This window comes from Nycticebus coucang, chromosome 9 (genome assembly GCF_027406575.1).
Source record: "Nycticebus coucang isolate mNycCou1 chromosome 9, mNycCou1.pri, whole genome shotgun sequence".
NCBI lineage: Eukaryota > Metazoa > Chordata > Mammalia > Primates > Lorisidae > Nycticebus > Nycticebus coucang.
Window position 1 is genome coordinate 55,088,275 of NC_069788.1, and position 24,468 is coordinate 55,112,742.

Consider the following 24,468-nt stretch of genomic DNA (forward strand, 5'->3'; position numbering starts at 1 on the left):
TGCCGAGCCCGCCCCATTGATTTCTACTGAGTTTTACTTCTCTCTGTGCACATGTGTGCTCATCAGTTAGTTCCAATTAACAGTGAGTATGAGGGAATCCAAATGGGAGCAGAGGAGGTCAAACTCTCCCTCTTTGCTGATGACATGATCTTATACTTAGAGAATCCCAAAGACTCAACCACAAGACTCCTAGAAGTCATCAAAAAATACAGTAATGTTTCAGGATATGAAATCAATGTCCACAAGTCAGTAGCCTTTGTATACGCCAATAACAGTCAAGATGAGAAGCCAGTTAAAACACAACTCCTTTCACCATAGTTTCAAAGAAAATGAAATACCTAGGAATATACCTAATGAAGGAGGTGAAGGACCTCTATACAGAAAATTATGAAATCCTCAGAAAGAAAATAGCAGAGGATTTTAACAAATGGAAGAACACACCATGCTACTGGATGGGCAGAATCAACATTGTTAAAATGTCTATACTTCCCAAAGCAATCTACCTATTCAACGCCATTCCTATCAAAATACCAACATCGTACTTTCAAGATTTGGAAAAAATGATTCTGCGTTTTGTATGGAACCAGAAAAAAACCCGTATAGCTAAGGCAGTTCTTAGTAATAAAAATAAAGCTGGGGCATCAGCATACCAGATTTTAGTCTGTACTACAAAGCCATAGTGGTCAAGACAGCATGGTACTGGCACAAAACAGAGACACAGACACTTGGAATCGAATAGAAAACCAAGAAATGAAACTAACATCTTACAACCACCTAATCTTCGATAAACCAAACAAGAACATACCTTGGGGGAAAGACTCCGTATTCAATAAATGGTGTTGGGAGAACTGGGTATCCACATGTAAAAGACTGAAACTGGACCCACACCTTTCCCCACTCACAAAAATCGATTCAAGATGGATAAAGGACTTCAATTTAAGTCATGAAACAATAAAAATCCTCAAAGAAAGCATAGGAAAATCACTGGAAGATAATGGCCTGGGGAATGACTTCATGAAGAAGACTGCCATGGCAATTGCAACAACAACAAAAATAAAAAAATGGGACTTCATTAAACTGAAAAGCTTCTGTACAGCCAAGGAGACAACAACCAAAGCAAAGAGACAACCTACATAATGGGAAAGGATACTTGCATATTTTCAATCAGACAAAAGCTTGATAACTAGGATTTATAGAGAACTCAAATTAATCCACATGAAAAAAGCCAACAATCCCATATATCAATGGGCAAGAGACATGAATAGAACCTTTTCTAAAGAAGACAGACGAATGGCTAACAAACATATTAAAAAATGTTCAGACGAATGGCTAACAAACATATTGAAAAATGTTCATCATCCCTATCTATTAGAGAAATGCAAATCAAAATCACCCTGAGATACCATCTAACCCCAGTGAGAATGGTCCACATCACAAAATCTCAAAACTGCAGATGCTGGCGTGGATGTGGAGAGAAGGGAACACTTTTACACTGCTGGTGGGACTGCAAACTAGTACAACCTTTCTGGAAGGAAGTATGGAGAAATCTCAAAGCACTCAAGCTAGACCTCCCATTTGATCCTGCAATCCCATTACTGGGCATCTACCCAGAAGGAAAAAAATCCTTTTATCATGAGGACACTTGTACTAGACTGTTTATTGCAGCTCAATTTATAATCGCCAAAATGTGGAAACGGCCTAAATGCCCACCAACTCAGGAATGGATTAACAAGCTGTGGTATATGTATACCATGGAATACTATTCAGCTATTAAAAAAAATGGAGACTTGGGGCCGCGCCTGTGGCTCAAGGGGTAGGGTGCTGGTCCCATATGTCGGAGGTGGTGGGTTCAAACCCAGCCCCGGCCAAAAAAAAAAAAAATATATATATATATATAAATAAATAAATAAACAAAGTCTAAAAAAAAAAAAAAAAAATGGAGACTTTATATCCTTCGTATTAACCTGGATGGAAGTGGAAGACATTATTCTTAGTAAAGCATCACAAGAATGGAGAAGCGTGAATCCTATATACTCAATTTTGATATGAGGACAATTAATGACAATTAAGGTTATTGGGGGGGGAGGAAAAGCAGAGAGAGTGAAGGAGGGAGGGGGTTGGGGCCTTGGTATGTGCCACACCTTCTGGGGGCAAGACATGATTGCAAGAGGGACTTTACCTAACAAATGCAATCAGCGTAACCTGGCTTATTGTACCCTCAATGAATCCCCAACAATAAAAATAAATAAATAAATAAACAAAACAAACAAACAAAAAAGAGTGAGTATGGCGTGGTGTTTGTTTCTCCATTCTCAAGATACTGTTTAAACTCTTAATTGCAAGATACTAGGTCTTTGTCCAGTCCTGGTTACAGGAAACATGGAACTGTCTGAGATAATTCAAAGGAAACGGTATTCACAGCCCAAGGTGGCTGTACTAATGCTCCTCCAGGAGATGCACACATTGAGGTTGTTTTTGTGATAGGGCCCTTGGTAAAAATCTAAAAAGGCGGGGGTGGCACCTGTGGCTCAAAGGGGTAGGGCACCAGTCCCATATGTTGGAAGTGGCGGGTTCAAACCTAGTCCCAGCCAAAAACTGCAAAAAAAAAAAAAATCTAAAAAGACTGGAAAGCTGGGCCTGTGCTGGTACTTCACTGTGTGCCAAGGTGTTACTATTCCAGCTCAGTTGGTGGTAATCATTTTCTCACTGAAATGTTACTACTGAACAAAGCAGTGCAAGGGTTTTTTTTTTGTTTTGTTTGTTTGTTTGTTTTGTTGCAGTTTGGCCGGGGTTAGGTTCGAACTCACCACCCTCTGGATGTGGGACCAGTGCCCTACTCACTGAGCCATAGGCCCCGCCCGGAAAGCAGTGCAAGTTTTAAGATTAAACACATTTCTTTCTTGGACTCAATATAGCAGCTATTTTAATTTTAAACAAATGCCACCTGCCAGGTACAAAAAAGAATCTCATTTGTGGGTTAGCCCATTTCACCTCCTCCTGACTTTGTCTCCTAAGGTCTGTCCCTCCACATGCACTACCCATGTGTCCTGTGACAGTGTCTTTTCCCCACTCATGTTGGCTTGTCATGGCCCCTGGAGTACTATGTGAATTCCTGGCACCTCATCATGAATTGTTTCAGCTCCACTTCCCACTGCTGACCTTCTCAGCCCACAGCTTCCAAAGACAGAACATGATTCTATGCCAGGCCACTTGTCCTAGGTCACTGGCCAGCCTACAAATCATTTCCCTCAAGTCAATGATCACTCATGTTTCAGTTCTCTGTGCAGAAAAAGCTGAGGTGTCATGTACTATAAAACATGGCTGCTGTCTCCTCTGCAGGGTTCCAGGAGTGGAGCTCCCCCAGCCAAGGGGGAAGGGCAGGCAGGCACCTCTACAACAGGCTCCTGGTGTGGGCTTCAGTTATAAGGTAAGATTCTGTGCCCTGAAACCAGGAGCTCAGCCCCTGATCTCTGTGAAGACCAGCTTCGAAGAGGCCCTTGCAATAGACATTAGTGATTCTTTTAACTATAATTGTCACACTGTCCTTTAAGTCACTTGAGCTGAATCACTGTCCTAGGCAAATAGGAGCAAAGCTAGATTTGCTGGGAACATATGGTTGACATTTTCCTGGATACCTGTCAGATGATAGTAAGTTGCTAGGAAAAGTGAAGGAAGATAAGGAATGGTGCCCTTCACCCAGTGTCTTAGGAATGTCTCTGGCTTAAATGGCAAAGGTTTTACAACCCTTTCTCTCAGGCTCCTTCCTAGTAATATTGGAATCCCTCTTTCACTTGCATTGTGAGATCCATGGATCAGGGGCATAGCAGTTTATGAATTAAAAAACTCCTATTTCTGGTATGAATGAACAATAGGATCCCAAAGTGCTTCTCCCGGTGTGTGAGTTTATGGCGTGACAAAAGCAGTGGTGACCGGGAGGTATTACAACTGCCTTACTCCTTCCTCTTCTCATGCTTTCTAAAAATGACCACAGGTTCGCAGAAACTTTCAAATTCAATTTATTTATTTATTTTTGAGACAGAGTCTCACTCTGTTGCCCTTGGTAGAGTGCTGTGGCATCATAGATCAAACTCATGGGCTCAAGCGATCCTCTTGCCTCAGCCTCCCTGAATAGCTGGGACGGACTACAGGTGCCCACTACCATGCCTGGCTGGTAGTAGAGACCAGTCTCTCTCTTGCTCAGGCTGGTCTTGAACTCCTGAGCTCCTCAAGCAATCTACCCACCTTGGCCTCTCAGTGTGTTAGGATTACAGGCGTGAGCCATGAGCCCAGCCTATGTTATCTTTATCTGCTGTGTTTATACTCCTGTCCAGGATGAATATGGATCCACACATATATGTATACATAAACAGAGAAAAGTATACCATCTGGAAAGAGACACCATAAACAAAAGCTTTTCACCTGCCTTCTCTTTTTTCTCTTTTGTTTTTGAGAGTCTCACTCTGTTGCCCCATGCTAGAGTACAGTAGTATCAGCCTAGCTCACAGCAACCTCAAATTCCTGTATTCAAACACTCCTCCTTGCCTCAGCCTCCTGAGTAGCTAGGACTACAGGCACCTGCTACAATGCCTGCTCAATTTCTATTTTTAGTAGAGACAGGGTCTTACTCTTGCTCAGGCTGGCTTTAGAACTCCTGAGCTCAAGCAATTCTCCTGCCTTGGCCTCCCCGAGTGCCAGGATTATAGTCGTGAGCCAGTGCGCCTGAGACTTTTTTCTCTTTTGGACATTTAAAAGGTTAAATTGAAATCTACTCACAGAAATACATATGGAGTTTTGAGGAAAGAACTTTTCAACATTCAAGGGGAAAAAAACTAAAAATTAAAAAACGAGAAGATACCTTTCCATTCCTGTAAGTACTTTTATACTAAATACAATTTTTACTCAAGTCTAAGGCATCCATTTCAATATGAATTATGTTTTTTCTAACTCTCTAAGTCTAGATTATGAAACATGCACAAATTCAATATTGAAAAAATAAAATAGATACCTTTAACTATGTCACATACAAGAAATAATGAAAAATAATGAGCACCTTGGAGCCTCAATTTGTTTAATAGTATCAAATAAGAATGTACATTATAGCACATAAGAAATATCATTCAAAATATCTCCAGAGGATGATACTCAGACATTACTTTTACACTCTGCTGGATTCTCTAAAAATGGTGACTGAGATGAAAGTCTTTTTATGCTCCTTAAAGAGAAAATATTAGAATAGAGCTTGTTTTCTTTGAGACTGAAGTCACATACCTTTCCTGTAGCTGTTGAGCCAGTAAAGGAAATTTTGGGCACCAGAGGGTCAGTACAAAGTGCTTCTCCCACTTCCTTGGCCTTCTTCCGAGAGCAGGGAATAACATTGCACACACCTGGAGGAATTCCCGCCTGGTTTGCAAGCTATAAAGAGAAACAACAAATTATCATACTAAAAAAACAGAAAAGAGAAACAAATATATGTTCAACCCAAAAAGCAATGAAAAAAAAGTTAAGCTGATCCTGGGTATTAATAATATACATGGAACTGAAACAAGATTCTTATTAGTGCTAAAGTGACGTTAATATTAATGTGATGTTAGACATTAAAATTTAGAGTATGAGTTTCAACACCACCTTCTGTTCAAACAACCTGAAATTTCTTTCCCAAGAAAAATCAGATATTCCAAGAAAAACGTTAATTGATTCACCTATAGGATCAAGGATGGGAGAGTATTAAGGGGCATTTAGTAAGCACCTACTAAGTGCAGAGTGGCAGGGCAAAGCCTTTCCATATGTTATTTCCTGGTGCAGTGATGAGGAGAGGGAGACTCAGGAGGGAGGAGTCCAGCCAAGGTCACAGGCTGGGGCGTGACAGAACCACATGCTGACCCATAGCTGCCTGACCTGCAAACCTGCACTCTTTCTTTGGATAAGTTATATCCTGAACTATTTTAATTTCTGGAGTCCATTAACAATTAGCTTGTTATATACATCTGACTGGGGATTCTGGGAGGATGGTAGTAGTTGCAGAGTTTTTTGAGTCTCCCTAAATCTCCTCATAAAAACATTAATTAGAGAACAAAACCAAAATATCAGAGACATTTACGTGACTAGATGACAAGGTATCTCCACAACCCACAGATTATAAGTGGGTGAGGATACACCCCCTACCGTGATAAGATGTGTGCGTCATGAAAGCACCTGTGCCAGACAAAGCAGAGGGCAGGAACAGGCTGCGGAGGGACCTGAAAGCAGACCGCCCCAAACAGCCTGCAGGAGTTCAGCTGAGAGCCGCAGCCAGGAGTGGGCGGGCCGTGCCCGATTCAGTGGGAGGTGAGTGCAAGTACAGGGAACACTGCAGTGAAGACGGAAGGGCACCAACGGTCCAGCCCCTGGGAATTGTGTGACCAGGAGGAGAAAAGACACAAAGGTGGGGAACGGAACAAAGCCCAGGAATCTCAGGAAGCAAGTTGCCTTATCTTTGAACACAACATGCACGAGATGGGGACCCTGTGAAGGCAGAGAAGCTATTTCTAACCAGTCCTTTTGCTAAAAGTTTAGGAAAGCTAACTTCACATGAAACTAAACAAAATGCTCAGGAAAGCACTGAGGTCAAATCCCATACAAAGTTGTCAGGAAAAAGAAAAAGAAAGAAAGAATAAGGAGTGGAATAACTCCCCATAGATAACAAAAGCATAACAGAAAGAAAGACGTGCCCATAAGACAGACTAAACTGTAACTTACTATTTCAAAACAAGGATGATAAGAAAATTATACCAAGATACAAAAGAACAAGAGGAATCAGAACTCAAAAAAAAAATTTAGAAATGAGGTGAGGGAATACAGGAAAGAATTAGAAATAAAAGAAGAAATATCATTTCAGAAATGAAGACCAAACTGGAAGGACCACACACAAGAATGAATAAACTCTCCACATAAAACCTTAACAGAAATAGACAGCAAAAAGGAAGATAATTTTAAACATTAGCGAAAAGGATACAAGAGAATGTGACAACAAACATTCGACTTTGGATAATAGGAGTTTCTGAAGGAGTAAACCAAATCAAGGATGAAAAACAAATCCCAAAAACGTCACAGAAATGAAGAGGCTTGACACAAAGTCCTTGTTGGGGAACTGAGGAATTTAGGGAGGAGCCTTCCCAGCAAACCTTGGGCCCGTACTTATCATAAACCAGGAAAAAGTAGTTTAAAGTTATTTATCAGACATTAGCACTAAAAAGGGGGAATGTGGAAAGCGTCAGACAGAATGTCTTTAACTTGTTTTTGCAAAACCACAGACTGAGGAAGACTTCTGTTTCCAGCGTCAGGGGACCTTTGCAATCTGGAGAATCTCTTCCATAACCATTAGGCTTGGTATGCCTCACTTCACATATGCACTTTTTTTGGAGGCTACATTACATGCTCTTGAGGAACATGACAACTAAATGTAATGTAGTCTCCTGGATGGGATACTAAAACATAAAAGGGACATCAGGGAAAAACTCATAAAATCCCAAGAATGAATGTTAAAGTAAGGACATTAGTCAATAAGGATGTATCGATACTGGTTCCTTAACTGTAACAAACATACCGTACTAATGTCAGATACAAATAATAGGAGAAATTGGGCATGGGGTATGTAGCAAATCCCTGTATTGATTTCTGAAAATTTTCCATAAATATAAAAATATTCTAAAATAAAAAGTTAATTAGTAAAAATGAGAAAATACAAACAAAAACCATTTTCCACAGGCATATTAATGATGATATGAAAAGTAATTATCAGAAGCTGTTGTGTATGTAATGAGTAACTTTGGGATATTAATTCGGTCATTCCTTGAGTCTCTGGGAACCAGGAAGGAAGGTGATGCAGATATAATATAAAGAGGAGAAGTAAAAACCCTGCAAGACTAAATGTGCATCCCACCTTTCTGTAGGACTTAATGCGGAATTTTATTGTGTGCACACGAGTACGGACATATCATATATACACTCTGCAGCCCTGCCCACTGAAAAGGCCTAGAGAAGTGGTAGGCCAGGGGATGTTAAGTGCTGTGGGGGAAAAACAAAGCAGAAAAGGTGATCAGGAGCACCAGAGAGAGCGGCTGTGATTTTTAAATAAGGTGCACATGGAAGGCCTCTTTGGGAAGGTGGCATATGAGTAAAGATTTGAAGAAGCAAGTCATGGAGTGCCTGGTGCAGAGCGCTCCAGACACAGAGAAAAGTGAGGGTTAGCCTGGTGGGTCTGAAGAGTGGTGCTGGCCAGAGTGGCCGAAGCAGATGAACGATAAACCAGGGGCTTGGAGGGATGGGCCAGGTCAGAGGGGTACAGAGGATACTGATATCTCATAGGGCCTGAAGGGCCACTGTAGAGACTCTAGATCTTACTCTAAGTGAGGGGAGAAGACATTTGAGATTCCCAACAGAAGCATGACAGGATCTGATGGAATGCGGATTAAAATTGGGATGGGAGCAGTAAATAAGAGGTTCCTGAGGCTGGGCGCGGTGGCTCAAGCCTGTAATCCTAGCACTCTGGGAGGCCAAGGCAGTTGGATTGCTTAAACTCAGGAGTTCAAGACCAGCCTGAGCAAGAGCGAGACCCCTTCTCTAAAACTAGCGGGGTTGTTGTGGTGGGTGCCTGTAGTATCCAGTTGCTTGGGAGGCTGAGGCAAGAGGACTGCTTGAGCCCAAGAGTTTGAGGTTGCTGTAAGCTGTGATGCTACAGCATTCTACAGTGGGTGACAAAGTAAGACTCTGTCTCAAAAAAAAAAAAAAAAAATGTTTCCTACCTGTGAGAAACGCCCATATCTTAGTGCGGATATAATGGACGGATAGATACCATTTTTATGGTGGGCTAGTGCCTATACTCAGTGCCTGCAGGTAGGTACACAAATGCTTTCTTGCTGATAACCACAAAATTTTTCCAAACCATGACAACATTAAAAATATGTGGTGGGCTAAAAAGATACATGGCCAACAGATATCAGAAAATCCCTCATCCATTTTTTCTTTTTCTGAAAAGAGCAACATCTGACTCAAAATAACATTTGATTAAAACACAATACCACGCAGCGGCAGACACAGGCAAGGAAGGAGGCTTCAAAATGACTTCTTTTTGTCCCAGATAAAAAAGTCCATTTTGGAATTAGAAGTCCAATGTATTATCCATTGCACCAAAGAGCCAGGTAGAAAACTGATTTTTGGACTTTGTTGGCTCTGCCCAAACACACAGAGAGAGGCTCACCTCGGCCAGGGCCAGGGCAGAGAAGGGCGTGTCTTCAGCAGGTTTCACCACCACAGTGCAGCCGGCTGCCAGGGCAGCCCCCACCTTCCGGGTGATCATGGCGCTGGGGAAATTCCACTGGGGTCAGGAGAACAGAGGAAGCATGGGAGAGGAAAGACTGCCTCATTAATCCAAAGGAAGGCAGGTTGGACAGTCAGTCAATAAATTCCATTACACACCTGAGGGACAAACCTGTTCTCTGGCTGCATAGGCACACTCGCAGCACACCTGACGCCCCCAACTTGAGGGACTCAGGAGATAAAGGTTTATAAAGATAAGAAATATTTTCAGAACTGAACATTATGTAGAATTATCTAGACCAAAGGTCAACCAACTTTTCTTTTTTTGTCAAGGACCAGACAGGAAACCTTTTATGCTTTGTAGGATATACGGTTTTTGTCACAACTACTCGACTCTGCAGATGTACGGTGAAAGTACCCAGAGGCAGTAGTGTGTGAATGGGTGGGGCCATGTCTCAAGTTTATTCAAAAACTATACGGTGGATTTGGCCTGAAGCCCTTGGCAGAAAATATTAGCAATGCTGATTCTGAAAATAGCAGATGATTTATTATATCTCTCTATATACATATTTGTGGATATCTACAGACATCTACACGTGTAAAACATTATTTTATTTTGATAAATGCATATATAGTGCTTATTCTGGTATCATTCTAAACCCCTTAAAATTATAATGAATTAAATTCTTACCATAATCCAATGAGGTTGATATCCTTTTTTTTTTTTTTGTAGAGACAGAGTGTCACTTTATTGGCCCTCAGTAGAGTGCCGTGGCCTCACACAGCTCACAGCAACCTCCAACTCCTGGGCTTAAGCGATTCTCTTGCCTCAGCCTCCTGAGTAGCTGGGACTACAGGCGCCCGCCACAACGCCCAGCTATGTTTTGGTTGCAGTTTGGCTGGGGCCGGGTTTGAACCCACCACCCTCGGTATATGGGGCCGGCGCCCTACCGACTGAGCCACAGGCGCCGCCCGAGGTTGATATTCTTATCCTCATTAGCATGTCTGAGAAAACTGAGATGTGCCCAGGTCACACAGAGAGCTTCAAGCCAAACCCAGTAAGTCTAGGCAGGCAGGGGGATTCTATCTGTAACTCTGCTGAGCTGGGATAGACTAGCAGTCTTGAGACCAGCTAACAGACACTGGAGAGAAGTCAATATGGGACCTAGTAGAAGGTAGGCCCTAGAAAGATCTCCCTGAGAGAGGAAGCTGGGCACCCACAGCTGTGCTGCACCCCCAACCAGGCATTTCTTAACCTTTTTACCTCCAGAACCTGGCCCAGTGCCTGCAGGTTGGTACACAAATACTTTCTTGTTGATAATCGCAATTTTTTTCCAAACTATGACATATTAAAAATATCACATGTCTTAAGTTCTTTTAAAAATGATAAATACCCTATAATCCTAGCACTCTGGGAGGCCAGGATGGGTGGACTGCCTGAGCTTACAGGTTCAAGGCCAGCCTGAGCCAGAGCAAGACCTCGTTTCTAAAAGTGTCTGGGAGTTGTGGCAGGCACCTATAGTCCCAGCTACTCAGGAGTCTGAGGCAAGAGAATCGCTTGAGCCCAAGCGTTTGAGGGTGATGTGAGCTATGACACCATGGCACTCTACCGAGGGTGATAAAGTGAGACTCTGTCTCAAAAAAAAAAAAGATAAATACCAGACCTTTTCAGCAGTGCAATGCCAGGGAGAAACCTCCAAGCTAAGTCAGAAAAGCTGCCTGGGTCCTCCTGTGGGTCATCTCACTTTTGCGGGCATTAGCAAACACTACTCCCACTTGCTGCCACCACGCCCGCATATCACAGAGGACCAGGAAACACACCTCTGTGTTCAGCAAAGGAATCTGGAAACTAAGAGCAGATGACAAAGCTAGCAGGATGAGGATGCTGCCGCACAGGGAAGAACGAACAGTTTCTGGCTCCTAATCTCCTACCCTAGGATCTTGATGATATTGGCACATACCGGGGTGATGACTGCCACCACACCTATGGGCTGCTTGAGGACCAGGGCACGCTTGTCCTTTGCTGAGGTATGGATAATGTCTCCATAAATGCGGCGGGCTTCCTCTGAAAACCACTCGAGGAAAAGGGCGGAATAGAGAATTTCTCCCTGTGCTTCCTTCAGTGGCTTCCCCTAAGTTAAATCAAAAAAGGAACCATGTTTACCGTCTAATAATAAAATCATAGTTCTGTGTTTTTAAATTCTTCAAGGCTGCAAAAAGAGTAAAAAAGTAGCCCATTACAAAACCCACAAGATTGTTGGGAAATTTCTAACTTTGGTGTGATTTTCAGAAAGCAGAACTATAAATAATGATGGACAGAAGCATGGTTGTATCACCCTAAATCACAAGAATCACTCACATCTTCAATATGCTTAGAAATAAGGAGACACCTAGAACTGCATCTTCTAAATACCTAAACATTGTAATCATGGTGTAAAATCATTTACTATACTTACTATACTTAGGGAGGAACTACTGGTACAATACAGTAAAACCTCTATATGTTGACCACCCAAAGGACTATAACTGGTCAACACAAAAAAGTGGTCAGCATAAGGAACGAGGCCTCCTGTACTGATATGTACATGCGGTGCATGTCCAGTCTATGAAAATAAGGTCAACTTAAAGAGGTGGTCAATCAGGGAGGTTTTTCTGTATAGAATAACATGAAAACCAACCGAAATCATGTAGAAAAAAATTGGAATGGTAAAAACTCAGTATTCATATAATTCCAAAAGTCTAGTTTTGGATATTAATAACCATAAACTAGAACATACAAATTTTATTTTATGAAATTTTGAATGCCTTGTCACAAGAATGATTTGGTATCTAATCAACAGATGAGAAATCACATATTCTTTAGCTACAGATGGCACGGAGGGGAAGTCAGAGGCTTTCTCAAGTTTAGTCTAAGAATTCCTGTGTAATTTCTCAGGGTATTAAATCAGGACGCTGAACTTACATTTTCAGCTGTGATTATCTTGGCAAGGTCATCCTTATTTTGTATCATTAAATCATACCATTTCCTCAGTAGTGAACTCCTTTCCTGAAAAAGAAGTAACAAGACAGAGAAGTAGTGAAATGCCAAATATAAGATAAACTATTAAATAATCTCTAATTACCTAAAATAGCTGTGTGGATCCATTCCTAGAGTGATGGTTAATTTTATGCACAAACTTGACTGGGCTAAGGGATGCCCAGATAGCTGGTAAAACAACATTCTGCACATGTCTGCAAAGGAGTTTCCAGAAGAGATTAACATTTGAACCAGTAGACTGAATAAAGAAGATTTACCCTCACCAATACAAGAAGGCATCATCCAGTTTGTGGAGGGCCTTCTATACCACATAGAACAAAAGGGCAGAGGAAGGGAGAACTGGCTCTCTGTGTAAGCCGAGACATCCATTTTCTCCTGTTGCCAGACAACAGACATCGGCATGCCTGGTTCTGAGGTCTTCAGAATCAACCTCAACTATACCACTAGTTTTCTGGGCCTCCACCTTGCAGACAAATTGTGGAACTTTCTAGCATCCATAATCATGTGAGTACTAATCTTTTTATGATAAGTCTCTTCCTACATATTTATATATATCCTGTTGGTTCACTTCCTCTGAAGAACTCTTAAGTAATGTGCTTGGGAAGACAAACACCGACACTTTTTGATAAGTAATAACAAAGATAGTAGCATCTAAAGGAGTGTATGAGTCATAAATTATGAAAGAATAAAGTTTTGTGGAAATAGCTATTATTGTTTATGGTAAATAAGAATAACTTTAATACACATAACATAAAATCATCTTAACCATTTTTAAACATACATTTTGGTGGCATTAAGTACATTCACAGTATTGTACAACCGTCCCCACCATCCATCTCTAGAACTTTTCCATCTTTCCAACCTGAAACTCTGTACTAATTAAATAACCTCCCACTCCCTCCAACCCTCATCCCCTAGCAACCATCATTCTTCTTTCTGTCTCTATGAATTTGACAACTCTAGGTACTTCATATAAGTGAAATCATGCAGTATCTGCCCTTTTGTGACTAGTTCATTTCATTCAACATAATGTCCTCAAGTAACATTCTTTACTTTAACAATTTGCTGGCAAGGTGGATTTGTCCCATAGACCGAGGTGGGGGATTGAGGGATATGTGAGGCATAAGAAAAGGTTTTCACACACTTAAGAAGAGGGCCCAGGCACAACAGTGTAAATGTACTTAATGGCACTGGAACTGTATACTTATAAATGCTTAAAATGGTAATTTTTTTGCATATTTTATCACAATTAAAAAATTTCCAATGCACAAAAAAAGATAAAGGGATAAATTGGACTAATAAGCTTATAGAAGAAATGGTTTCTAAAAATAAAAAAAAAATTTAATTCATTTACATAAAACCAGTTGGGGAAAAAAAAAAAAAAGAGGAAGGCTGAGAAAATCCAGGCCAACTGGGCTGCACAGAGGCATTCTTTCTTTTTGTTTCTGAGATAAGAGTCTCGTTTTGTTACCCTTTGTAGAGTGCTATGGTGTCACAGCTCACAGTAACCTCAAACTCTTGGGCTCAAGTGATTCCCTTGCCTCAGTCTCCCAAGAAGCTGGGACTATTTTTAGAGACAGGATATTGCTCTTGCTCAGGCTAGCCTCGAACCTGTGAGCTTAGGCAATCCCAGAGTGGCCTCCTACAGTGCTAGGATTACAGGTGTGAACCCTTGTGCCCGGCCTGCACAGAGGCATTCTATAGAGAGTTGTTCTCAGAGCTCCAGCCTCCTACAGCTGAACAGGCATATCCAAAACCAAGCAGAATCTTTGGGTTACTCTTCACTGCCTGAAGCCCTGCCCACTATAATGAGCACACTTGGTTTGTCATTTGGATGTTCTAATCTATTCATCAGATCTAAGATTTTAATTCTTTACCATACTCATGAGCAGAGAGGCTGAGTGTGTGCATATATCACTAGCTGTCTTTTTCTGGGTTATTTCCCTTCTCTATTTGGACAGGCTAAAAAGCTTCATTGTCTTACCTCTCAAGGGTATTGCTGAGGCCTCTAAATCTCACACCCTGGAGAAGAGACATCGGCATCCCTTAAAACAATATTACTACATTTTATTTACCCTTACTTTCTGCAACACCAGTAGACAATCTGATGACTATAGGCTTGTGGGTTATTCTAGTGAGAAAAGAAATACTAAAATCTAGGCAGTCTGACTTAGAGAAGTAAATTAAATACCCGAGGAAATGGCCTACCGTGACAAAGCACCATATTTAGTCTGAGAAGGAACGAGGGAAGGACACGAAACAGCATGAGAACTGTGAGAATAAAAGGTAGCTTCTGCTTGTTGATAGAAGGCATAACCTCCGGGCTGAACACATAAACCAGTGGAGGCCACGTCTGAGTCCTGATCCTTAGGACCTCAGAATGTGACGAGGTGAGGGCCTTTACAGAAGCGATCAAGTTAAAGTGAGGTCTTCAGCGTGGGTCCTAATCCAATGTGACCTGTGTCATTTATAAGAAAGTTGCACACAGGCACAGAAACAAGCAGAGTGGAAAGACAGTATGAAGGAACGCAAGTTCCCAGAAGGAACCCACTTGGCTGATGATTTGATTTTAGACTTTAACCTCCAGACCTGAGACAATAGACATCTTTGGTTTAAGCCACAGAGTTTGCACAGAAATTGTAGGAAACTAACCCTTGTGGAAGTGCAAGACTCAGACAGGAGTCCTGAGAGGCGGGAAGGGGACAGAGTCCTGAGTGCTGGGATCTCAGGTCCTTCCCGCGACCAGCAATGAAGACAAGGACAGTGAGCTCTGATCTCTCAGCCGGCCCCCTTATGCCTAACGTGATTCATTAAACTCATAAGACACAGCACTTAATCTTGGCCAAAAGGCCAGGAAGTGATACATGAATCAAATATCTACTTCACAGGGCCATTGAAAGGATGGAATTGAATGTCTGTAAGGCACTGAGAGCAATACTTCACTGTGGTGGCACCCAAATAAGTCCACACAACAAAAGGGATGTTGTAGATGTGATTAACTTAAGAATCTTGAGGTGGGGAGACTATTCTGGATTACCTGGGTGGGCCGGATGCAATCCTTAGGGTCAGAGTGAGAGAAGGTGAGGTGATGACTGACGTATAGGTTAGAGTGATATGGGGCTGTAGGATAGGAATGTGTGTAGTTTCTAGCTGGAAACGATAAGGAAACAGACTGCTCCCAGAGTATCCAGGAGGAACGAAGCCTTGCCAATCCGTTTTGGACTGCTGACCTATAGAAGTGAGAGAGAATAGACCTGTATTGTGCTAAGCTGCTAAATTTATGGTAATATGTTGCAATGGCCATACATTTGCTTATAAGGCAGTGGATAAATATTAGTTTCCTTCTTCCCATGTCCTCTAGGAGTTCGCAAAGTGAGAAAAAAAGAGATCATAAAACACATGAAAAGAAAGATGTGACGCAATACAGAAGATGACAGGGTACGTGGAGTAGCCTGGCGGTTCAGAATGAGGGAGAATAACAGAAGGTTACGGTCAGACAGGATCAGAGGCAGAAGTTACACAAGAGCTAGGAATGGGTGGGATATGAATGGGCCTGGAGAAGGGAGGGGAAATACACCCAGAAGAAAGATAACAAAGGCCTGAGGGAAGAGAGGGATGAATCGCAGAGCTGCCTTACAAACTGTGTTTACCACGTCACTGCCTTTGCGCCTGCCATCTCCGAGCTGCCGTGGTGGGCCCTTTGGGACACTGATGGCACCATTCTCTTAGTGAGATATTCCAGGACCCAAAAACTCCTTTCAAGAATAAAGTTTCCCTCAGAAGACTGGAGCTCTTATCCTTTAGAAGGCTCCATCTGTTCCACATGGTCCAGCCCCTCCTTCCCTATCTTGACAAGTTCTTCGCCTACAACTCTTCCCCTGTGCTCAGTTCACGCGAACCTCCCTGCTGTTCTCCAAATGCATCAGCCCTGCTCCCAACTTCCCAACTTTGGCTGCAGCTGACTCACCTCATCACTGCCTTTGGCCTTTGTATGTCATGCCCTCAGTGAGGCCTACCCTGATGTTATGAACTGGTGTCCTGACTCCTGAATATCCAGAATGTGACTATATTTGGAGATAGGGTCTTTAAGAAGTACTTAAGTTAAAATGAGGTCGTTGTGGTGGGCCTTAATCCAATCTGAATGATGTCCTTATAAAAAGGATGAGGACAGACACACAGGAGCACTATGTGAAGAAAGGGTGAAGACAGTCATCTGCAAGCCAAGGACAGAGACCTCAGAAGAAACCAACCCTGACAACATTGTGACCTTGAACTTCTAGCCTCCAGAACTGTGGTATAATAAATCACTGTTGTTTAAGCCCCCAGTCTGTGTACTTGTAATGGCAGCCCATGCACACAAATACGCCTGAGTGTACATCATGTACACTGTATCATGCCCCTTCCCTCCAGCTCCTGGTCGTCCTCTGCTTCCACCTTTTCCCCTTGATTGTACTCACCAACTTTCACACCATATTTGCTTAGGCATTATGTTGACTGGCTGTAGATTAAATCTGTCCCCCTCATGTGAGTGCCATAAGGGCAGAAACTTTCTTTTGGTGTCAGATATATCCCAGGCACCTCCAACAGTGCATGGCATATAGCAGCTGCTTGGTAAACAGCTGATGGATGGATGAATGGTTAAAAATCTCTGGTACTTGTACAGAATCGGTGGATGCATATGTTCAGAGGGAGGGCTTTCAAGGACAGTGCAAAATACGATTTCACTGGGTTGGCTCCAGGTGTAACATAATAAATGAAGGGGGAAGAATATGTGTTAGTTTTCTTCTTACTCAACTCTCCTTATTTAATGATCCCTCCCCTTACCCCCAATTCTCTAGTGTTCTTTAGATCAGTAAATAGCACTTGTCCACTCAGGCTAAAACCTGGATTATAGTCCTGGACTCCTCCCTTCCTCAGTACAAAGTCCTAATCTTTCTACAGTTCTCTGCTCCTGACTCCATGACATTGTAGCAGCCTCCTCTGTGGGTTCTGTACAGCCGGGAGGTATTTCATGTATTCTGAAGTGCTCTCTTCTACCCGGTCAAGCTTACCAGTACTCAGCTCACTTGTACTACCAGCTCGCGTGCTGCCTCCCCTACTGGGCAATACACTTCAAGAGGTTTGAGGGCGGGGCCGTGTCCCTAGCGCCAGGAAGACGATGCTCCAAACTCATTTGTTTCCTTTTATGTTGCTCTGACTTTTCGCATTGTGTACCCCGGGGAACTGAGGAAAGGAGACACCGAGGCTGGTTTCGCTTTGGGGCCAGGCGTCCTCTGCTCGCCGCCGGGCCCCGGCCACCTCTTGACCCCTGCACGCGCCGCGCTCTCACCTTGGCCGAGACCGCCCTCCAGCTGCTGAAAGCCTCGTAGGCGGCGCGCACGGCGGCTCGGGCCTCGGGCCCCCCGCAGTCGGCCACCATGCCCAGCACGGCGCCGTTGGCCGGGTCGTGCACCGGGAAGGTGGAGGCGGCCGGGAGCCAGCGGCCGCCCACGAAGCTGTCGGTGCGCAGCAGCCCCGCGGAGAGGCCCGCCAGGGCCCCGGCGTAGCGGCGGAGCTGAGCCAGGCTGGGCGCGGGCCTCGAAGCGGGCCCCAGGCTGCCGGCGCGGGGGCAGAGGAGGCAGCCCGGAGGCGGTGGCCGGAGGAGCGAGGCCGCGGGGCTCCGCAGCCAAAAGCAGATCGCCATGGCCCTGACAGCGGCGGCGGCAGGAAGCAGGCAAGCGGGTGCGCGCACACGGGAGCGCGGGGGGGCGCGGGGAAACCGGAGGGCGAAGAGAAGGCGGGGCCGCGCGGAGCCGCGGAGGAGCGGGCTGAAGGTTGCGGAGACGCGGAGCAGCGCCCTCTCCGCCCGCCCGGGGCGCTGCACCGCCGCGCCGCGCTGCTCTGTGGACCTTGCCCTGAGCGCCGGCGACTTCTCCCTGGGAGGGTTGGGGGCGAAGTTGGGGAAGGCTCGCTGGGAAATGCACCTGCGGGCCGCCGTCCCCTTCGGCCCTATCCGGTGCTCATTTGTAACTATTCCTTAGAACCTCAACCGCTGCGTGAGAAACACTGGCTGGTCTTCTCCTCCCCAAATCCTGCACCCTCGCCGCAGGAACTTGCGCTTGGTCCACAGATGCAGCAGTGCAGGAGCGGCCTTGTAGGTCCTTAAGTGCGGCCTTTTAACCCAATACAAATTTTACAGGAAAAATCTTTTTTTTTTTTTTGAGACAGAGTCTCACTCTCTTGCCCTTGGTAGCGTCACATCTCACAGCAACCTCCAGCTCTTGGGCTTAGGCGATCCTCTTGCCTCAGCCTCCCGAGTAGCTGGGACTACAGGCGCCCACCACAATGCCCGGCTATTTTTTGTTGCAGTTTGGCCGGGGCTGGGTTTGAACCCGCCACCTTCGGTATATGGGGCCGGCGCCCTACTCACTGAGCCACAGACGCCGCCCCTCTTTTTATTTTATTAAAACATTTTTGTTTGTCTTATATTCTTATTTTATTTTTTTTTTAAAGGATGTATTTAAAATACCAAAGAATAGGCGGGGCGTGGTGGCTTATGCCTGTAATCTCAGCACTGTGCGGGGTGGAGGCTGGTGGATTGCCGGAGCTCAGAAGTTTGAGACCAGACTGAGCAAGAGCGAGACCTGTCTCTACTAAAAATAGAAAAAATAAAACTAGCCAGGTGTTGTGGCAGGCACCTGCTACTGCGAGGCCAAGGCAAGAGGATTGCTCAAGTCCCAGAGTTTGAGGTTGGTGTGAGCTATGATGCCACAGCATTCTACTCAGGGCGACAGTGTAAGACTCTGTCCAAAAAAATAAAATAACAAAGAATAAAATACGTTTCAAGGAAATAATCCTCCCAAATTGACCAGCACAACTGGGGCTAGTGAGCCATTTAGGGCTAAAATGACTGCTGCACGGGAGGCTGATTGGCAAGAGTTAATGGGGGAGGGAGGTCCAGTAGGCCAGCCTGTTATCAGCTTTTATTATAGGGTTCTGCATTTTATTTGACATGGAATTTGTGACTACCAGTAATTGCACAGCTCATCAGTATTTTTTAGTTCTGTCTGCTTAATATTCCCATCATGTCAAAGAAGACCAAGAGAACACTTGGTCTTTAACTTCAAACATGCAAGGTTTTACTTTTGCTGTTCAGGGAGAAAACAGATTTTTTTCATTTTTCAATTGTTGTTGTTGTTTTCTTCATCAGGCCCACAGGAGGCTTGAACTTGACACCCTCGGTGTGCCAAGCCTGCACACTAACTACTGAGCTACAGTGGTCACCTGAAAACAGATTTTTTGAAGAGGATTTGGAATTGCAATATTATTTTGTTTCTGCTAAAGGTAAGATGGTTTGCTTGTTTTGTCATACTGTTATTAACACTGTAATACTTATAAGGACCACAAATATTTTAAGTTAAAAGTACATAAAGATTGGATTGCAGAAGTTAAAACATGAAAAGCAAAAGCAAAGACAATTCTTTTACATACCAATAAGATGAGGAAACAATGTCACAGATGTCTTACTTCATGTCATCACATCCAAGTTAGCATTTCAGCCTCACTTAGCACCTAGTTCAAAGCACCTAAAGAATTACAGATGAAATTGATTGAGCTCTCAGTAGATGAAATTTTATAACTCTTTTTTAGAGATGGGGTCTTGTTCTTGCTTAGGCTGGTCTTGAACTCCTGAGCTCAAGCAATCCTTCCACTGCCTCCCAAGAGTGCTAGGATTACAAGTGTAAGCTGCCAAGCCTGGCAGTAGATGAAAGTTTAAGGTCTTTGGTTGATGCTGAGAAAGAGCCAATTGAGATATGGAAAAATGCAGTGGAATACCTACCTATGCCTTTGGCAGCAGGTTGAAAAATGCTTTCTTGTTTTTCAACCACTTATTCCTGTGAGTCTACATTCTCCTATCTAACCCAAGACACGCTTAAAGTCACAAATGACTGATATCTGTCTAGAGGATCAACTGAAACTGTGGACCTCCATGCTGCAACCAAATATTCAAATACTTTCTAACAAAAAGAAGACACCACAAAGTCATTAAAAAGTTGGTTAGTTTTAAATTAACAAGTAGTTTTCATTTTTTGAAATTAAGTACATAGTAGTTAGATTTTTGTAAAATAATGTGTATTTTAATTATGTCTAATTGAAGTTTTTTGAATGTGGCCTTATTTGATTACAGCTGAATTAATGTGGCCTTCTAACATGAAAAGCTGCCCCCCCAACCCTGGCCTCACTGGTATGCCAAGGGTATGATCATGTTCCTTAACCTGCAGCTTCTGCCCACTTGTAGGATTTGGGGGGATGGGTCTTTGAGGGAGTGAAGTGGGGACCCTCCTTCTGCTACCTGGTTGCTTTTCTGAGTGTGTCCAGGTAGTCTCCTAGGCATGCTCCTGATAAGTACCAGTGACTTTGGTGATAAACAGACTTAGATCCAAACTCAGAATCTGTTGCTCAACATACTGTGTGACATTTGACAAATTGATCTCAGTTTTCTCACTTATAAAAGGCAACAGTACCCTCCTATATGTTTATTGTGAGATGATGTGTAATGCTTATCACACTTGCTACATTAAGTTCAATATATTGTTTAAAGTCATACTAGTTACCTCAGTCAACCTACTAGTAAGATTAAAGTTAGGCCACCAACTAGTAAATGGAAGAATTTGTCAAAATTGAATTAATGAAGGTAAAAACATTGAGACTACTATGGTCATCTTTACACATTTTTCATCCATTCAAAAATTAGACTTGGGCTTAAAAATCTGGAAGCAAAGAAAGCTTAAACCTTAATGGGGATAAAAATAAAAATAGTAGACCTACAGCTGGAATTGTGGGTTCAAATACATTGATTGTAGATCACTAGCTCTCAACATATCCCCAAATTCCCCATTCCTACAGAGTTGAGAGTGTCTTGCTGGCTTCTCTGGAGCTTGTGGGTTCTTCATTTTTTTCTGGGACACTGGATTTTTTTTTTTTGCAGATTTTGGCCGGGGCTGGGTTTGAACCCGCCACCTCCTTTGAGCCACAAGTGCTGCCCTGGGACACTGGATTTTTTTCTAGGACATTTGCAAAAGGCCGAGGTAGCACTTTAAATTTTGATTTTGTCTTTTGCAGAGTCAGATCCACTCAGGTTTGAGCCATACACATGTGGCATAAGTGGTAACAGCTGAGATTAATCTTTTTTGGTGTGTGGATTTTCTATTCCCTTTTGTATTTTATTGGAGGAATTGGGGAAGGACAGTCCTGAGGGGGATGTGGGCAGAAGGTATCCCAATCTGGCAGGGGAGCAGGCGTGTTTACATCTCCTGCCAGCAGGGGGAGCTCTGCTATAGCCTATTTCTGCTGCCCTCAGAGTTGAGGCCTCCATCACTTGAGGCCCAGAAAGTGAAGTCAATTGTGGCTGCCCTGGTGTTTCAGGATTACTGTAGTCTTCATTTCATTTCATATTTCATTTTGTTTCATATTTAATTTATCTATCTCCTAGCCTGGAGTGCAGTGGCCCAATCATAGCTCACCACAACCTCTTGGTCTCAAACAATCCTGCCTCAATCTCCCGGTAGATGGGACGCAAGGCATGCCAGTTTTTAATTTTTTTTTTTTAAATTATATTTTGTAGAGAGGAGGTCTTGCTATTACCCAGGCTGGTCTGGAACTCTTGGCCTCAAGTGATCCTTCTGCCTTGGCCTCCCAAGGTGCTAGGATTACAGGCTGAGCCAAAGCACCTATGCTGCTTATCTTTTTAAGGTTCTATTTCAAAAGGTGCCCACTTCCTTTCCCAACTGACTTATCCATTAGGCACAACACCTGGAGCCCATAATACTTTTAGGAGGCACAAAAATGTTTCATTTCTAAAATCAGAAGAAAGGAAATATTAGTACTATATTAATTTTATACCAATTCAGATATAAAATAAGATTTTAATTAATGCATTTATTTTTATGAAAGGGGGGGCTTAACAAAGGCAAAAGTTCCTAGGACCTAAGAAATTCACAATGTGGCCCTTCATTTTCCCCTTACTGTTTTGCAAACTCTGCAAGCCCCCATTCAGAGTGGGAACAATCCCTCTGGCTCCTATCTTACTTCTAGACTTCCCTGAGCCTCTCCTCCCTCTAGCACAGCTGGATGCACTCACCGTGGCCGGCAGGAACAGGACCACCAAGTGACAGGGAATTTTTCCTTCCTTTCTCCTCAGCTTGATTTTGTCCTGGGTACCTCTACCCACCAATTCCCACCTTTATCCATCTTCTTCCCCATTTGCTCCCTTATGATAATAGCAACTTATTAGACTTATGTAGAAGTGAGTTGGAATTACCCACTATATTTCTGGACATTAAAACATTAAAATTTTCTGGACATTAAAACCTGCATCTCATTTATCTGCACAAGGAAACCCAGCTTTAATTCAAAAGCCTATCTAATTTTGTTTTATATAGAAATCTAAATGGTTATATGATGCTTAAGAAAGATACAATGCTGAGTACCATTGTGTAAAATTTTTTCCCTTGGTTTTTGAAAAAATTCCATAAAGAAGATAGTTACTTAATGTTAGGTTATTAATTATGGATGTCCAGTTTCCTTAAGCACTAAGTTTGACAGTTGATACCTCTGACGTTTCACTTTGATACTTCTTGTTTTGTTTTTATTGTGATGGTACATCCTCAGTCGTTCAAAGGAATGTTTGGCTTGTGATTATCTTTCAAAAAAAGTTTTAAAGCAATTTTTGTGAAACTATGGATAAGTCAAAAATTCGTGTTATTATAATAACTTGTGCAAGGTCACCCAGACAGAGATGATAGCAGAACAGGGACCACAATGGAGCTTCAGACCCTCTGCCTCTGCCCCTTACTCCCCCTACCCATTCCTTACTATAACTGCATGTCTACTTTTCAACTTGTATCTGTGTTTCCACAAGAGTGCTAAATGACAGAACAAGCTGTCTCATTAATAACAAAGCCACCTGTATTAGGAAAGAGGGTGTGGGATAGGAAGAAAAAGATTTCCCTATACTTACTGTTTGTCAGATAATTTTCTTAATATTGTGAGTTATATTTTAACTTTCTTTCATTCTCTTTGATGTTTTTATGGTTACACAAGTAATATTAACTTCATAAAAATTTAAGCAATATTGTCACTTAAAGGGCATATAACTGTCACACTGCCTAAGCAAATGATTCCCTTCGATTTTATTATGTTCATAGACTTATGTCATTCTGAATCTAATACGAAAGATACCTAATGAGAAATTTGGGATTAGTATTACTTAGTAACTGAACCCATTCCTTTCTCTGGTGCTTTTTGGATAGGTTTGCTTCATTAAAAAAGGTTAGCTATTGTTTCTAGGCAGCTTTATTTTTTTCCACTAGTGACTCTTCTCTCTTACCATTTCCCTTGATTGACTACTCCTGGAACGTTCTGAGTTTGCCAAAGCCCCAATTTATAATTGCCACCACCCCCCCTCACAGTTAGAAAGCCCAGAGTTAGAGGAAAGAGAACTCAGAGGCCTCTGGTGGCCCGACGTGGTGTGGAAGCCTGCACCTGTGGGTGGCGGGGACAGGGAGACGTGGAGGTGGAGACAGGGACATGGTGGGGGCACGCTCTAGCAAAGAGGGGCAGCTGGCTCCTCAGTTCCAGAGGATTGTCATATCACATGGGACGTCAGTTCCTGCAGCCCATTATTTTACTTTTCCATTTTTAAGAGAACCAGAAATCTAGAGTTTTATGTGAATTTTGTCATTCAAAAAAAAATTGGTCTGACTTTATAAAATACTCTGTTTGCCAAACAAAACACACCAGCATATGGCCTGTGGCCTAAAAGTAATCAGAAGCAGCTGGACCTGAAGCTCTTGGGGTTGGGAGAGAGGGGTAGGATTCCTTTCCTTGGGGGGTTGCTGGTGGCTGAATTAAGGTCACAGAGGAAACTGTTGGCAGACAAATAAGTGTCTCAGATGATCCCACTTTCTATTTATCCTGCCATTTGGCTAACCTGAGAGAGAATGCCATTTCCTTCTACTCTTCTGGGAGCTCATCTCTTGCTTTTAATGTACAATATGCATAATTTGTGCTTCAGGATTACCCTCATTTTCATGAAGAGCTCAGTTTTTCCCATGGGTTAAGTACAATTGATTGGCTACTTCAGGACAGGTGTATTC

General features: G+C 43.0%; 2 protein-coding genes across 7 annotated transcripts in view; one reads left to right on the plus strand and one right to left on the minus strand.

The window, feature by feature from the left end:
- The window catches only part of ALDH5A1 (aldehyde dehydrogenase 5 family member A1), a 43,638-nt gene extending 25,624 nt beyond the window's left edge, over positions 1-18,014 (minus strand). For both annotated transcript variants that reach the window (XM_053602064.1, XM_053602065.1), the window contains exons 1-5: positions 17,661-18,014; positions 12,257-12,340; positions 11,256-11,426; positions 9,236-9,352; positions 5,269-5,412 (exon numbers count right to left, since the gene is read on the minus strand). In XM_053602064.1, the coding sequence (XP_053458039.1) occupies positions 5,269-5,412; positions 9,236-9,352; positions 11,256-11,426; positions 12,257-12,340; positions 17,661-18,014 (870 nt within the window). The remainder of the gene's footprint in view (positions 1-5,268; positions 5,413-9,235; positions 9,353-11,255; positions 11,427-12,256; positions 12,341-17,660) is intronic.
- GPLD1 (glycosylphosphatidylinositol specific phospholipase D1) overlaps positions 17,925-24,468 on the plus strand; it is a 66,129-nt gene continuing 59,585 nt past the window's right edge. For all 5 annotated transcript variants that reach the window (XR_008382402.1, XR_008382403.1, XM_053602058.1 and 2 more), the window contains exons 1-2: positions 17,925-18,052; positions 19,521-19,654. The gene's annotated coding sequence lies outside the window, so the exon portion shown is untranslated. The remainder of the gene's footprint in view (positions 18,053-19,520; positions 19,655-24,468) is intronic.